This window comes from Erythrolamprus reginae, chromosome 11 (assembly GCF_031021105.1).
Source record: "Erythrolamprus reginae isolate rEryReg1 chromosome 11, rEryReg1.hap1, whole genome shotgun sequence".
NCBI classification, from domain to species: Eukaryota; Metazoa; Chordata; class Lepidosauria; order Squamata; family Dipsadidae; genus Erythrolamprus; species Erythrolamprus reginae.
Window position 1 is genome coordinate 9,862,024 of NC_091960.1, and position 16,941 is coordinate 9,878,964.

Sequence of the window (16,941 nt, forward strand, 5' to 3'; positions counted from 1 at the left end):
CAGACTCATCCTCGAATACAGCTCATCTGTTTGGAACCCATATCGCATCTCAGACATTAACACCCTTGAAAATGTCCAAAGATACTTCACCAGAAGAGCCCTTCACTCCTCCACTCGAAACAGAATACCCTACGAGACTAGACTTTCAATCCTGGGCCTAGAAAGCCTAGAACTAAGACGCCTTAAACATGATCTAAGTATTGCCCACAAAATCATATGCTGCAACGTCCTGCCTGTCGGCGACTACTTCAGCTTCAACCACAACACAAGAGCACAAAACAGATTTAAACTTAATATTAACAGATTTAAACTTAATATTAGTTCAAGAGAGACAAGCCATTTTCAAATAAACATCAAAATAAATAACTTGAAATGTATCCCTTTTTTTTCAGCAGTTCCTAGAAATTTTCAAGTGCTTATAAATAACAAATAATCTAGTGCAGGGCTTACTTGCAAGTAACATTGTATATTGTTTTATGGACATGCTGTGAGCCGCCCCCGAGTCCACGGAGAGGGGCGGCATACCAATCCAATAAATAAATAAAATATAAATAACAGCCAGATATTGTTCTTCAATAGCAATAGCATTTAGACTTATATACCGCTTCACAGTGCTTTACAGCCCTCTCTAAGCAGTTTACAGAGAGCCAGCATATTGCCCCAAACAATCTGGGTCCTCATTTTACTGACCTTGGAAGGATGGAAGGCTGAGTCAACCTTGAGCCTAGTGGGATTTGATCTGCCAAACTGCTGGCAGCCAGAGATAAGCAGAAGTAATACTGCACACTAACCATGCATCACTTAGGCTCTTTTCAACTCTTGGTAAGGGGGGGGGGGGGGGGAGCAAGTGTGTATGTTCTCAGAAATATTAGGGTGCAAGTGTTTATGTTCTCAGAAATTCTGCAACAACGGATTAAAGACTGAGACTAAAGCATCAGGAAATAAGGATGTTCTTTATTGCCCAAGTGTGATTGGACACACAAAGAATTTGTCTCCTGTGCTTAAAGAACTCAGAGCCACCCCTTGTGAGAAAGAATTCTTGAGAACCTGAACATTGTGTCCCTTGTATTAGCCTATTAAAAATTATTCAGCGAGACTAGACTTTCAATCCTGGTCCTAGAAAGTTTAGAACTAAGACGCCTTAAACAAGATCTAAGTATCGCCCACAAGATCATATGCTGCAACGTCCTGCCTGTCGGCGACTACTTCAGCTTCAACCACAACAACACAAGAGCACACAACAGATTTAAACTTAATATTAACCGCTCCAAACTTGACTGTAAAAAAATATGACTTCAGTAACCGAGTTGTCGAAGCGTGGAACTCATTACCGGACTCCATAGTGCCATCCCCAAACCCCCAACACTTTACCCTTAGATTATCTACGGTTGACCTATCCAGATTCCTAAGAGGTCAGTAAGGGGCGAGTACAAGTGCACTAGAGTGCCTTCTGTCCCGTCCTATTGCTCTCCTATATCTCCTATACCTTTCTTCTTTTCCTATATCTCTTCTTCTATTCTCATTGATATGTTCTATTACTATACCTTCTTTTCTATTATTTCTTAGATATATTTTACTATGTATCTCCTCTATAACCTTCATCATGTATTTTACTATGTGTATATAGATATATACCCACTAAAACCCTCATTGTGTATTGGACAAAATAAATAAATATAATAAATAAATAATATGGACTATTATTACAACTAATAGGGAGATTGATTTTGAAGAGAGACAGGAAAAAGTAGGAAGGGGGAAAAATAGGAAAATTCAGACTGAAGACAGAGTTAAATGTTTCAGCAAGAAGTCTTCTTGCCTGGCTTTGCCTTCTGATTAATGTTGCTTTTCTGCATCTCAGCTCTGCCACATGGTGCGAGGGCACCACAAGTGCAAACTGGCTTCAGTGCTGATGTTGAGATGAGCCAGCACAATTGAGCTATTAATAATTTAAGAAATGAGAGCGACATGGGTAAGAAGGATGCTGATGAAACCGTCACTCACCTCTGTGCCCTTGAGAGCACACCTAGCCAATATGGAGGATCTATCCCAAGGTTCATCATATGGACTCTCAAGGGTTAATGGGACTACAGTATTTATGGCAGGGGTGTCAAATGCATGTTATCACGGTGGCATCACATGATGTATCGGGACTTTTTTCCCCTACACTAATCCGGGTATGGGCGTGACCAGCACATGACACATTTGGCCGGTGGGATGAGAGTTTGACAGCCCTAATCTAAGAGGTTGAAAATGGCGGGGAGTCAATAGGTGGTTGATAAACAATGGAAGGTTAATTGGACTCAATCCCTTGGGGTCTCTGTAGAGTTCCATGCCAGTTAGTATTAATGGTGGGGTAGCTGGTGGCAAGACAGCATTAACCAGGATTAGTTGTTCATATTACTATTATTATATGAATAATCTACAGTGATTCACAAAAACCTAATTCCAATTCCTAACCAAGTATCTAACAAGCTAACAAGTACCACAATGTGAAATCACAGCTGCCTCTTCACTTATAATTTATTTATTATTCATAATGCTAGTTAAAGTAATATTTATTAATCTGTTTTCATATAATAAGTATTTGGGGATCAATGAACAATCTGAAACTTCCTGAAGAAAGCTGAAGAGTTTGGGGATCCCAATCTATAACAAGCTTCCCATCCCAGTCTTTGGAGAGGGGCGGCATACAAATATTATTATTCTTATTATTATTATTATTGTTGTTATTATTATTATTTCATGTTCCATGACTAGGATGAAAGCAAAAAGCATTCAGGTTAGTTCTTGTCATTAGCTCCTGAAAAGAGGACCACACTATCTTAAGAAAATGGCTGAGTTCAAACATTATGCAGGGCCAGGGTTTTTTTGCTTGAATAAATTCAAATTACCTTCAACCTAATTGGTAAACAACAGCTGGGATTTCGCATTGTGCCAAGACAGATACATACAAAGCATATCCTAGCTGAACCTACTGAAGTCAGTGTTCCTGTTTTAAAATTGCTTTGTAGTTGGATTCATTTAGATACTGATTTGAAACTATACAAAGTCTGATTTTGTGGAGAGTACAATGATTAGAAGCCTTAAAGAATCTTTTACAGCTGATCTAGATTTTCCGCTTCATTCATGTATGATTGGTTCTTTAAATTGGGGTTTTTTAGATTATTTTTAATATTAGATTTGTTCACATTGTCTTTTATATTGTTGTTAGCTGCCCCGAGTCGTCGGAGAGGGGCGGCATACAAATCTAATAAATAAATAAATAATAAATAAATAAATTCTGCTTAGGAATGAAGGATGTGTTTGTCTTAGTCACATTACTTCCATCACTCAATAGATAAAGAAGATGAGTAGCAACTATCAGGCCTTCAATATCCATCACTATATACAAGGAAACAATTCTATCTCAGTCTGCCACAATAATTTTATTTCCTGAGGTCCATTTTTAAAAATCATGTATTTTCTTTTTTGTTTCTCATCATCACAAGCATCCTGGTGAAGCTAGGAAAAGGATCAGCTGGACTAGAGTTTGAAGACTACAAAAGTGCACAGATTATTGGTTTGGAGGCCCAGGACAATGGTGAAATGCAGCTAAAAATAACTCATGCTCTCCATTGAAGCATGCAAGATGAATCATGGCAGCAAAAAAATGCTCGACCAAGGACACGGAGGCACAGAGCAATCAGGTGGTAGGGATTCAAATAAGAATCTCTAGGTTACTTGGGCCAATGGGAATTAATGAAAGCAGTAATTCAATTTATAATTAGATCTAGTCACCAAAGTGGGTTAAATGTCTCTGTCTCTTCCCAAAGCCCATATTTTGTGATGCGACATCTAGTGACTGAAAAACCCATTTTTGCAAATCATTAAACAAACCTATGAAACAATTTCTATTTATTTATGCGCTCAGCTCAACAGATTTCATTCCGCAAATTGCCATTTTAAATTTTGGCGAAAAGAGTAGCAAGCAGTTTTGCAAAGTCATTTGATTCAGCATGGCAGGCTTTTGTAAATGTCATTTTCAGGCCCAATAAAATTTTGAGTATTGCAAAGTGCTAAAGGGTTTCCTGAACAAACGATGACATCTTCGGGAACTATTAGCATTGTGTACTTCTTGCGACGGCAAACAGATGTTTTCCCCTGGGTGGGGCAGTGTTGGAGAATGTTAGACCAATCTTATATGAGAAAAGTTTAGGCCAGGGCAATTAAAGAAAACAGAATGGAAGTGCATAAATTGGAGCAAATAAAAATAAACAGAAAGCTCAGAAATGTAGGGTGAAAGTACCATGGCAGAGGTGACAAACTGGTGCTCCACGGACTGGATGCATTATGCTCAGATCACACCCACCCAAGCTCCACGAAGGGGAAAAAAAGTCACAAAACATCACATGGCGTTACGAGTTTCGCACTCGTGTTCTAATGGAATATCAGCATGACCTTGGGAAAGAGGGAGAGACAACAACTCCCCCCATGGCTTATTTGGTGGGGGGAAACCTTAGGAAAGACTTGCCTTAATTGATCAGGCAGTTAAAAGTGGCAGCTGGAAGTTTGTACCATGAGACATGGTGGCTTGCCAAGAATTAAACACAGACCATTGTGTTGCTTTGTTGCTCAATGCAGCTTTGTTGCGTTCAGTTTCACCTCTATAAAATGCCACACATTTGTACACATATCCTGGAGAACACCTGTGGATGCTACGAATAATACCCAAGGCACTGTTGAAAAAACTCATTTTTTTTTAATTCAGAAAACACAATACATTGTGAAGGCACTGAAGAATGAGGATAGTCTTTCTTGTTTTATGGCCATTCAACAAGATATGTAAAGGTAGCTGACTTGGCTGGTGAACACAAGCACATTCTGTGCTAGCAACTCATGGAATGTCCCATTATGTTGTAATTGTATACAAGAATTATTGCCTCCTCCTGGACAGTTCTAAAGTATCATCCATCTATATTTATTTTTCTGTCTGTAAAACTGCAACAGAGGATTTACGACAAGTTCCAAGAAAAGATGGATGTAAGATTTTAGGGGTCCCCAAACTTGGCAACTTTTAAGACTTGTGGACTTCAACTCCCAGAATTCTCCAGCCAGCAACTGCAGGAATCTCTTGCGAAGTGAAAATAGCAGAACGAATCATTCACGTTTTCTCATGTCCTCCAATATGGCCGGTAACTTTCAGAATGTATGTTTAGGTGTCCAATATGCAACTTCACACATCTGGAAGATATAAGGGCTGGGAAGACTGGACTAAGACTGCTAACAGGAGGAATTTCAATCTGCTCTGAAAATGTTGAACCTAGCCGACACACGTGCTGTTCATTTTTATCTTCATTCCTATAAAAATGTAATCTCAGTTTTTTTTTAAAAAATACAGAAATGTAAAAAATAAAAACCAACCGTTGCTTGCTTATCACTTAAAATATTTACAGCATCAGTAATTTCATACTCGGATTCTAAAAATCCCTAAAATTATACACACAGTCACATTATTTAAGTATCAAATGTGTTTAAACAACTTTAAAATCAGAATGAAAAAGAAATACGTATAAATGCATCTTCTTTGGAATCCTCTTCAAAATTACAGGGGGGGTTGGGGTGGAAATAAAAGGCAAGCTAAATGTCCATGTATTAGTCAATGAAATAAACTATTTCTTTCTGTTTGAACAGTATCCAGAGATCACATCTGAAATAATCTTCTTTCCAAAGCTCTGAAATTCAAAAGGGCTATCCAAAATGTATTTTACAATATCTGTAATACTAAGAATCTTAAGGAATCTTGAAGAATCCTAGCCTGCCTCTGATGAAGATGAGCGAAGACATGAGAGGTGACCTGGTGCAGTCAGCCTACTCTTGGATGGCTGCTCAGGTACAGCATAAATGCCGTCCCATTTTATCTCTAAATTCTCCTGGATAAAATTGATGCTGACACACGACGAGAATTCCTGCAGCCATTCCAGACACAGCCTCTCTCATATTCCAGAAAGAGTGGATATAATTAAACCACCAAGCTTTCCCTGCTGACAGCATGATTCTGTAGAGGAAAAAGAAAATCAAGGTTAATCATACCATAAAATCTGCTCCAGTATCTTCGGATTCATTTAAGATTAACAATGGGACCCAGGGGAAGAGCCTTCTCTGTGGCGGCCCCAGCCCTCTGGAACCAACTCCCCCCAGAGATTAGAATTGCCCCCACCCTCCTTGCCTTTCATAAGCTCCTTAAAACCCACCTCTGCCGCCAGGCATGTGGGAATTGAGATGCTCTTTCCCCCTGGGCCTTTACAATTTCATGTGTGGTATGTCTGTTTGGTTTTTTTTTATATTAATGGGTTTTTTAATCATTTTTAGTATTTATTGGATTATTATTGTACATTGTTTTATTACTGTTGTTAGCCACCCCGACTCTCCGGAGAGGGGCGGCATACAAATCCAATAAATAAAATAAATAATAAAATAAGCACAAGATTTATAATAAATACCATACTGGCTACACACCCACAAACACACATTTTGCAGACAGGCTTCAAGGTGCAAACATTGTCATCTTGAATCAGGAGCTCAAACATTAAAAAAAGATATAGATAAATCCAATATGGTAGGGAGGGTCCTTTGCTACAGTAGTGATTGCTAATTTGATTTTAAGAGACAGGGCTTAGGAAATCTGTTTGATTTGTCCCATGCAGAAAATACTTTCAATTTGGTCTGTGGTTTGTCTGGTCCTGTCTTATTCAACAAGGCTTGACTAAATGGATTTACACTGCATTTAGTAGTGTAAATACAACCGAATACATGATAACAAAAGATAATGCACAAGCCATTCATACACACTTAACAATAATGTGAATATTTTGCTCAAAGGAACAACTATAAGACTAATAACTATAAAGCCTTAGTAAGACAACACCTAGAATATTGTATCCAATTTTGTTCACCAGAAAAAAAGATGTCGAGACTCTAGAAAGAGTGCAGAGAAGAGCAACCAAAATGATCAGGGGACTGGACACTGAAACATACAATGAACAAAACTGTATGTTTCAAAAATATTGACAAAATTGAACGGGTCCAAAGATGGGCTACAAGAATGGTAGAAGGTCTTAAGCATAAAACGTATCAGGAAAGACTTCATGAACTCAATCTGTATAGTCTGGAGGAGAGAAGGAAAAGGGGGGACATGATTGAAACATTTAAATATGTTAAAGGGTTAAATAAGGTCCAGGAGGGAAGTGTTTTTAATAGGAAAGTGAACACAAGAACAAGGGGACACAATCTGAAGTTAGTTGGGGGAAAGATCAAAAGCAACGTGAGAAAATATTATTTGACTGAATGAGTAGTAGATCCTTGGAACAAACTTCCAGCAGACGTGGTTGGTAAATCCACAGTAACTGAATTTAAACATGCCTAGGATAAACATATATCCATTGTAAGATAAAATACAGGTTGGTAAATTCACAGTAACTGAATTTAAACATGCCTGGGATAAATATATATCCATCCTAAGATAAAATACAGGAAATAGTATAAGGGCAAACTAGATGGACCATGAGGTCTTTTTCTGCCGTCAGTCTTCTATGTTTCTATGAACGGTTGCAGGAACTGGGCATAGATAGTCTAGCAAAGAGAAGGACCAGGGGAGACATGATAGCAGTCTTCCAATACTTGAGGGGCTGCCACAGAGAGGAGGTAGTTAAGCTATTTTCCAAAGCACCTTTAGGCCAGACAAGGAATAATGGATGGAAACGGAACAAGAAGAAATGCAATCTGGAAACAAGGAGAAATTTTATGACAGTGAGAGCAATCAACCCAGATGTTGTGGGAAATTCAACACTGGAAGCTTTCAAGAAGAGACTAGACTGCCATCTATCAGAAATACTGTAGGGTCTGCTTGGACAGGAGGTTGATAACCTACAAGGTCTCTTCCTACTCTGTCTGTCTGTCTGTTTGTTTGTATTTGTACAAAGACTTGTGGTGGTTTACAACACATAAAAAAGAAGAACAATACAATATAATTGTCAAATCCAATTAATTTAAAAACTAAATGTACTAGTCTATAAAACCCAGTATTATTAAAAAACCAATCATACCCACTCAAACAACAATCATACGTAACATTCTGTTAAAAAGTGCTATTGCTAACATGTTGTAAGCCGCCCTGTGTGTAAGAAGGGCGGCATAAAAATCGAATAAATAAATAAATAAATTCATCGGCCAGGGGGCTAGGGTCTAATCGCCCCAAGTCTGGTGGCATAGATGAGTCTTAAGACTCTTGTGGAAGGCGAGGAGGGTGGGGACAGTACGAATCTCTGGGGGGAGCTGATTCCAGAGGGCTGGAGCCCCCACAGAGAAGGCTCTTCCCCTAGGCCCCACCAAGTGACATTGTCTAGTGGACGGGACCTGGAGAAGGCCGACTCTGTGGGACCTGACTGGTCGCTGGGATTAATCTGTACCTGCATCTAATTTCACTTTATCTGTTAATCTGTATCTGCATCTAACTTCACCTTATCCAAGACATCTCTATTTATAAAGCATTATAATTGTGCGTCCTTCTCCCCATTTTTTAACCTCACCCTTCGCAGCTTGCGGTCATCCCTGCTGCGGGAAGACACAGATTCCGTCTCTGTGTACGGAGGCGGCGGTGGAGGAGGGAAGCCATTGCTCTCTTCATCCCGGTTGCTCCTGTGACCAGATCTCCCGCTGGAGGCGCTTCTGTGATCCAGGTCTTCACGGCTGCCCGCCCGCTGCTTCTTCTGCAGGGCTTCCTCCAGGAGCCGGTTATCATAATGGGTTCGCTCCAGATCCCGTAAGTCATCCCTACTTCGACTTCGGCGCCTACCGTAGCGATCAGAGTCGTAACGGGAGTCAGGGGAATAATCGCGGTGATGGTACTCGTTGTCGGAGCTGTGCTGGCCCCGACCTCTGGGCTGGGGAGGGTAGTAGGAGTCCCGTTCATAGTCATCTAGAGCATCGACCGAGCGGGAACGCGGGCGCCGGCCATGGCTTCGTGGCGGGGAGTCCTCGTAACGGTCACGCCAATTGGTGGGGGGAAGCAAGCGCCGGTTCTCGCTGCTCCGTATACTTTCTTCCTCCAGGTCACTGATGGGAGACATGGCCTGGCCACGCAGCCTCCCCAGGCCTTGCCGCAGGTCGTAACGCCGATCATCTTCGTGCAGAGAGCTCAGTTCACTCAACACAGAGGCTGGAAAACAAGACAGAGAATTAATAATTATCCGTTCTCTTCTCAACACTGAGACAACTCAGTGAAGGCCTGAGTGAAGACCGCCTTCTGCCGCATGAATCTCAGCATCCGGTCAGATCCCACAGAGTCGGCCTTCTCCAGGTCCCGTCAACCAGACAATGTCATTTGGCGAGGCCTAGGGGAAGAGCCTTCTCTGTGGGGGGCCCGGCCCTCTGGAATCAGCTCCCCACCGGAGATTCGCACAGCCTCCCCCCTCCTCGCCTTCCGTAAAAGCTTAAAGACCTATTTATGCTGCCAGGCTTGGGGCCACTAGATCCTAGCCCCCTGACCGATGAGTGTATTGGTATGTTTTGTTGAGTGAATGGTGATGAATGTTTTAAAATCATATTATAGCTTTTTCAAGTCTTTTTAGTGATATTAATTGGATTTTAAGACATATTTGTTAGATTGTTTCTGATATGTTGTGAGCCGTCTCGAGTCCTCGGGGAGGGGCGGCATACAAATCCAATATATAAATAAATAAATGAGGGTAAACTGGGGACACTCTTGTTCCCTACACAGAAGACCCTCTGCAAAGTACCTTTCTCAAGCCTCCCATTGGGCTGCCCTGGGCGAGTAGGGTCAAAGTTGGCCAGCTCCTTCTCCATGTAGTAGAGCACCCGCATGGAGTCGTCTTGCTGGTTGGCTTGGATGCGATAGCCACTGCGCACAGCTGGGGAAGAGAGATCAGGAGCAGGCTTTAGGACATAGGGCGGTATTTTTATTTTTTATTTTGTTTTTAAGGAGCCATATGCCTTGGGGGGGACATTGCTAAGTAGGTGTGCAATCGCCCACCACTGTGGCTTTTCCAACTGCCATTGAAACTGAAGCAAGATCTCCTCTGCCAATTGTAGTCCCTCTTTTTGAGCTTTGCACCAAGTACTGCTGGTTGGAGCAGATGCAACCGGTGGCATGAAACAATTGAGGGGGGGGATTGATTTACTTACTTCTTCAGTAACAAATTTAGAGTTAAATGCCTTTCCAACTGCCATTGAAATTGAAAGAGGAGGCAGGATCTCCTCTGCCAATTGTAATCCCTCTTTTGTGCTTTGCACCAAGTACTGCTGGTTGCAGCTGATGCAACTGGTGGCATGAAGGGCCGAGGGGAGATTTACTTACCTCTTCAGTAACAAATTTAGACTTAAATGAGAAAGCTCAAGGTTGTAACACTATAGACCAGTGGTTCCCAATGTGGGGCCCACACCCCACGGGGGGGCAATTTGATTTTTAATGGGGGCAATTTGAACCTTGTTTAAATCAAGTTAATAATTCCGATCACAATTCAAAGTGTTGGTTATGACCTATAAAGCCCTTCATGGCACCGGACCAGATTATCTCAGGGACCGCCTTCTGCTGCACGAATCCCAGCGACCAGTTAGGTCCCACAGAGTGGATCTTCTCCGGGTCCCGTCAACTAAACAATGTCGCTTGGCGGGACCCAGGGGAAGAGCCTTCTCTGTGGCGATCCCGGCCCTCTGGAACCAACTCCCCCCAGAAATTAGAATTGCCCCCACCCTCCTTGCCTTTCGTAAGCTACTTAAAACTCACCTCTGCCGTCAGGCATGGGGGAATTGAGATCCTCTTTCCCCCCAGGCCTTTACAATTCTATGCATGGTATGTATGTATCTATGTATGTATGTTTGGTTTTTATATTAATGGGTTTTTAATCGTTTTTAGTATTAGATTACTATTGTACACTGTTTTATTGTTGCTGTTAGCCGCTCCGAGTCTCCGGAGAGGGGCGGCATACAAATCCAATAAGTAAGTAAGTAAGTAAGTAAGTAAGTAAGTAAGTAAGTAAGTAAGTAAGTAAGTAAGTAAGTAAGTAAGTAAGTAAGTAAGTAAGTAAATAAGTAAATAAGTAAATAAGTAAATAAGTAAGTAAGTAAATAAATAAATAAATAAATAAGTAAATAAATAAGTAAGTAAGTAAATAAATAAGTAAATAAGTAAGTAAGTAAATAAATAAGTAAATAAATAAGTAAATAAGTAAGTAAGTAAGTAAATAAATAAATAAGTAAATAAATAAGTAAATAAATAAGTAAGTAAGTAAGTAAGTAAATAAATAAGTAAATAAATAAGTAAATAAATAAGTAAATAAGTAAGTAAGTAAGTAAGTAAGTAAGTAAGTAAGTAAGTAAGTAAGTAAGTAAGTAAGTAAGTAAATAAATAATAGCCTTTTAGGCTTCCTTTGCATGAGTAGGCGTTCACTTTTTGAATAATAAGAATTATATGTCACTGGGGGTGGATTTTAGAGATGCTTAGGTGGAGGCTTGAGCACCCCAAAAAGGTTAGGAACCACTGCTATAGGCGAACGGTGTGTGTCTGTTAAGAGGAAAGATCTTTCTGCTGGATTGAGAATATATCTCCAAGACCCAATGCTTGAAAAGTCTGTCTTTCCAGCACAAGGGCCAGCCAGCTGATGTCTAACAAAATCTTGCAGGCACAGAGATTGCTGGAATCGTAAAAACAGATCTCAGGTTGCATCTCTTCAAAAGGCAGCTTTTCTGACAAGTATTTGGAATGAGTATGGTTTAATTTTATCGGTATATGGTAGAATGCATTCAATTTGAAATTATGGGAATAAAAATGAATATGATCAATGAAAATACAGTGGAAAAAACTGATGGGAAGATGGGATAGGGTAAGAGTTTTTATGGCGAGTAGAATTCGGGTCCGACTCACAAAGAACAAATTGGCATCATTTTATATTTTGTAAACATGCTGACGTTCCCGGTTTTTAAAATATTATAAACTAGTACACCCTCATTTGGTGGAGGGATTGAATGATTGATGTTGGGTGGCGGGACCACATTTCACTGTGCACACTGGGTGTGTATTTGTTTATTATTATAAAAATCAATAAAATATATTTAAAAAAATATGGTTTAATTCTATGAAGCTTAGATGTATTGGACGTCTAACTTGATCACACTAGGTGGAAATCCGGCAAGATTAGAAATCCTAACAGAGCTGCATGGCGCTAATTAGAGAAAAGGGGGGGATTTTATTTTTTCTTCCTATGCAGGAAGGGTAGATCTAAAAATTCAGAGGAAAAGCTACTGGCACTCCATAAGCCAAGCACTAAAACTGTGTTTCCGGGGGCGGGAAAAGCTCCCGGTTCGCTCATTGTTATCAGTCGCCGGAGAGCTGGTCGCGAAGGGACCGCAAAGCTCCGTCCACCTGCCCAGACATTGCCATTTGGATTCTTTTACCCTCTGCACATAGAAACATAGAAGACTGACGGCAGAAAAAGACCTCATGGTCCATCTAGTCTGCCCTTATACTATTTCCTGTGTTTTATCTTAGGATGAATATATGTTTATCCCAGGCATGTTTAAATTCAGTTACTGTGGATTTACCAACCATGTCTGCTGGAAGTTTGTTCCAAGGATCTACTACTCTTTCAGTGAAATAATATTTCCTCATGTTGCTTTTGATCTTTCCCCCAACTAACCTCAGATTGTGTCCCCTTGTTCTTGTGTTCACTTTCCTATTAAAAACACTTCCCTCCTGAACCTTATTTAACCCTTTAACATATTTAAATGTTTCGATCATGTCCCCTCTTTTCCTTCTGTCCTCCAGACTATACAGATTGAGTTCATGAAGTCTTTCCTGATACGTTTTATGCTTAAGACCTTCCACCATTCTTGTAGCCCGTCTTTGGACCCGTTCAATTTTGTCAATATCTTTTTGTAAGTGAGGTCTCCAGAACTGAACACAGTACTCCAAATGTGGTCTCACCAGCGCTCTATATAAGGGGATCACAATCTCTCTCTTCCTGCTTGTTATTCCTCTAGCTATGCAGCCAAGCTTCCTACTTGCTTTTCCTACTGCCCGACCACACTGCTCACCCATTTTGAGACTGTCAGAAATCACTACTCCTAAATCCTTCTCTTCTGAAGTTTTTTCTAACACAGAACTGCCAATGCAATACTCAGATTGAGGATTCCTTTTCCCCAAGTGCATTATTTTACATTAAACTGCAGTTTCCATTGCTTTGACCATTTATCTAGTAAAACTAAATCATTTACCATATTACAGACCCTTCCAGGATGCCCAGAACACTTTGTGTATGCGTTGAGGGTAAAAGAACCCAAGTATGTGGACGGAGCTATGCACTCCTTTCCTGACCGGCTCTCCATTGACCGATAGACACGAGCAAACCAGTAGAATTTCACCCCTGGATGTTTCCTATGTGGTAGAAAGAATTAGAATCCCCCACAGCTGCAAACAGCTGAGTTAGCCAAGTGAAGCAACGTGGTAATTATAATTCCTCCGCTAAACAAAATGTTGAATCATCAGCGTGAGCTGTTTCCCCACAAACAAGCATGCCTGATCAGACAGAAGCGCAATATCTAAGCAGACTCGGTCCTCCGTTCCATGTTTCTTACCGGCGTTTGCCACGCTTTCGGTATCCCTCAGGAGAGGCACTTGGGAGCTGTTTCCACCAACTGCAATGCAATCAAAAGACAGAAAGGATGTGAGATTGCCATAAAATGAGCCGAGGTGGATCAGTGGGTAGAGTGCACTACTGCAGGCCACTAAAGCTGACTGCTAGATTTGCAAAACTCAACCTCAACCCAGACAAGACGGAGTGGCTGTGGGCCTTGCCTCCCAAGGACAATTCCATCTGTCTGTCCATCACCCTGAGGAGGGAATTATTGACCCCCTCAGAGAGGGTTCGCAACTTGGGCGTCCTCCTCGATCCACAGCTGACATTGGAACATCATCTTTCGGCTGTGGCGAGGAGGGCGTTTGCCCAGGTTCGCCTGGTGCACCAGTTGCGGCCCTATTTGGACAGGGAGTCATTGCTCACAGTCACTCATGCCTTCATCACCTCGAGGTTCGATTACTGCAACGCTCTCTACATGGGGCTACCTTTGAAAAGTGTTTGGAAAGTCCAGATCATGCAGAACGCGGCCGCGAGAGCCATCGTGGGGCTTCCCAGATTCGCCCACGTATCTTTAACACTCCGTGGCCTGCATTGGCTGCCGATCAGTTTCCGGTCACAATTCAAAGTGTTGATCATGACCTTTAAAGCCCTACATGGCATTGGACCAGAGTACCTCCGGAACCACCTGCTACCGCACGAATCCCAGCGACCGATATGGTCCCACAGAGTTGTCCTTCTCCGGGTCCCGTTGACTAAACAATGTCATCTGGCGTGCCCCAGGGGAAGAGCCTTCTCTGTGGCGGCCCCGGCCCTCTGGAATCAACTCCCCCCGGAGATTAGAACTGCCCCCACCCTCCTTGCCTTTCGTAAACTACTTAAGACCCACTTATACCACCAGGCATGGGGGATTTGAGATATCTTCCCCCAGGCTCATTATTATTTATGTTTGGTATGTATGTGCTGTTTGGTTTTTAATTATGATAGGGTTTTAGTTATTTTTAATATTAGATTTGTGCCATTGTAATATTGTTTTTATCGTTGTTGTGAGCCGCCCCGAGTCTTCAGAGAGGGGCGGCATACAAATCCAATAAATTGAATTGAATTGAATTGCAGGCCAGCAGTTCAAATCTCATCACCGGCTCAAGGCTGATTCAGCCTTCCATCCTTCCGAGGTGGGTAAAATGAGGACCCGGATTGTGGGGGCAATAGGCTGGCTCTGTTAAAAAGTGCTATTGCTAACATGGTGTAAGCTGCCCTGAGTCTAAGGAGAAGGGCGGCATAAAAATCAAATCAAATAAATAAATAATAAATGTGACACGGGCAACCAGTAGCAGCCAGGACAAACTGCCCAATGGCTGTATTTCTGAATCCTAGCAGTGGCCTGCGATACGAACACTGTAAACTATGTTTTCACTAAACACAGCACAAGCCCTGACAAGCCATAAAATAAGTGGCTGGTTGGTCTAACTTTCTTGCTTAACACAAGAGAACCAGAACACTACAAAAATCTGCTGACTGAAGATTTCCAAAGAGAAAGACAGTTATTCCCTTCCCTCCATTTTTTAAATCAATTTATTCCAATCCTCAAAGAAATCTAGGTTCAAATCTGATCACCGGCTCAAGGTTGACTCAGCCTTCCATCCTTCCGAGGTGGGTAAAATGAGGACCCGGATTGTGGGGGCAATAGGCTGGCTCTGTTAAAAAGTGCTATTGCTAACATGTTGTAAGCCGCCCTGAGTCTAAGGAGAAGGGCGGCATAAAAATCGAATGAATGAATGAATGAATGAATGAATGAATGAATGAATGAGTGAGTGAGTGAGTGAGTGAGTGAGTGAGTGAGTGAGTGAATGAATGAATGAATAAATAAATTAATTAATTAATTAGGAGCACCCAGAAAAGGCATCCAATTAGATTGAGGACAATCCAAAATGAAACTTAAAAGATACAACTCAAAAGGATATACCTCAAGAGATTCGTACTCCCTCCACCCTCCTCGCCTTCCGTAAGAACTTGAAAACCCATCTGTGCCGCCAGGCTTGGGGTCACTAGACCCTAGCTTCCGGCCGACAAGTGCGAAGTTCGTTTGTTGTTGAATGTGAATGAATGATTTTTAATGTTCCAGGGTTTTTAGAGTAGTTAATTAAATTAATTGGATTTTAGATTTTGACATTGTATACTATGTATACAATGTATTAGCCGCCCCGAGTCTTCGGAGAGGGGCGGCATACAAATCTAATAAATACAAATACAGTGATACCTCATCTTACAAACGCCTCATCATACAAACTTTTCGAGATACAAACCCGGGGTTTAAGATTTTTTTGCCTCTTCTTACAAACTATTTTCCCCTTACAAACCCACCGCCGCCGCTGGGATGCCCCGCCTCCAGACTCCCGTTGCCAACGAAGCACCCGTTTTTGCGCTGCTGGGATTCCATTGAGGCTCCCCTCCATGGGAAACCCCACCTCCGGACTTCCGTTGCCAGCGAAGCGCTTGTTTTTGCGATGCTGGGATTCCCCTGCAGCATCGCAAAAACACAGAAGTCCGGAGGTGGGGTTTCCTATGGAGGGGAGCCTCAGGGGAATCCCAGCAGCGCAAAAACGGGCGCTTCGGCTGGCAAAAGGGGTGAATTTTGGGCTTGCACGCATTAATTGCTTTTCCATTGATTCCTATGGGAAACATTGTTTCATTTACAAACTTTTCACCTTAAGAACCTCGTCCCAGAACCAATTAAGTTTGTAAGACAAGGTATCACTGTACAAATACAAATATACTGTTTTTTATTATGTTGTGTCCTTGGAGAGGAGCAGCATACAAATCAAATCAAATCAAATCACAAATCAAGGGGTGTTTAACACATGGCCCGCAGATTGGATCCGGCCCACGATGTGGTGGGATCCAGCCCCTGCAGCCGTCCTGCAAAACGTAAGGGGGTGATTGCTTTGGCTTAGTCTATCCAATGGAAACATAGGGTCAGTGTGGCTTCGGCCTGATTTAACCAGTGCAAAGAGGAAACTGGCCAACAATTTGGGGAACGGCGTAAGGCTGGCCACACCCACCCAGTTGGTTATACCCACCTAGTCGGCCCAGCCCAGCCGGACCCCCAAGGTCAACCACTACCCTGATGTAGCCCTCAACGAAATTTATTTTGCCACCCCTGTTTTAGACTGTTAATTCCACTAGCGGAGGAGCAACAGCCGGGGAGGCGCAGTGGTTCAGCTAACTGCTAACAGTAGTTCAGCAGTTCGAATCTCATCACTGACTCAAGATTCACTCAGCCTTCCGTCCTTACGAGGTGGGTAAAAAGAGG

General features: G+C 42.0%; 1 protein-coding gene across 4 annotated transcripts in view; it reads right to left on the reverse strand.

Moving 5' to 3' along the window:
* Positions 1 to 4,721: 4,721 nt before the first annotated feature.
* The window catches only part of LSR (lipolysis stimulated lipoprotein receptor), a 55,035-nt gene continuing 42,815 nt past the window's right edge, over positions 4,722 to 16,941 (reverse strand). For 2 of the 4 annotated variants that reach the window (XM_070763964.1, XM_070763963.1), the window contains 4 exons: positions 13,630 to 13,689; positions 9,777 to 9,908; positions 8,568 to 9,196; positions 4,722 to 6,037 (listed from right to left, as the gene is read on the reverse strand). In XM_070763964.1, the coding sequence (XP_070620065.1) occupies positions 6,002 to 6,037; positions 8,568 to 9,196; positions 9,777 to 9,908; positions 13,630 to 13,689 (857 nt within the window). In that variant the 3' untranslated portion in view covers positions 4,722 to 6,001. The remainder of the gene's footprint in view (positions 6,038 to 8,567; positions 9,197 to 9,776; positions 9,909 to 13,629; positions 13,690 to 16,941) is intronic. The other 2 variants (XM_070763966.1, XM_070763965.1) reach the window with 1 other exon arrangement.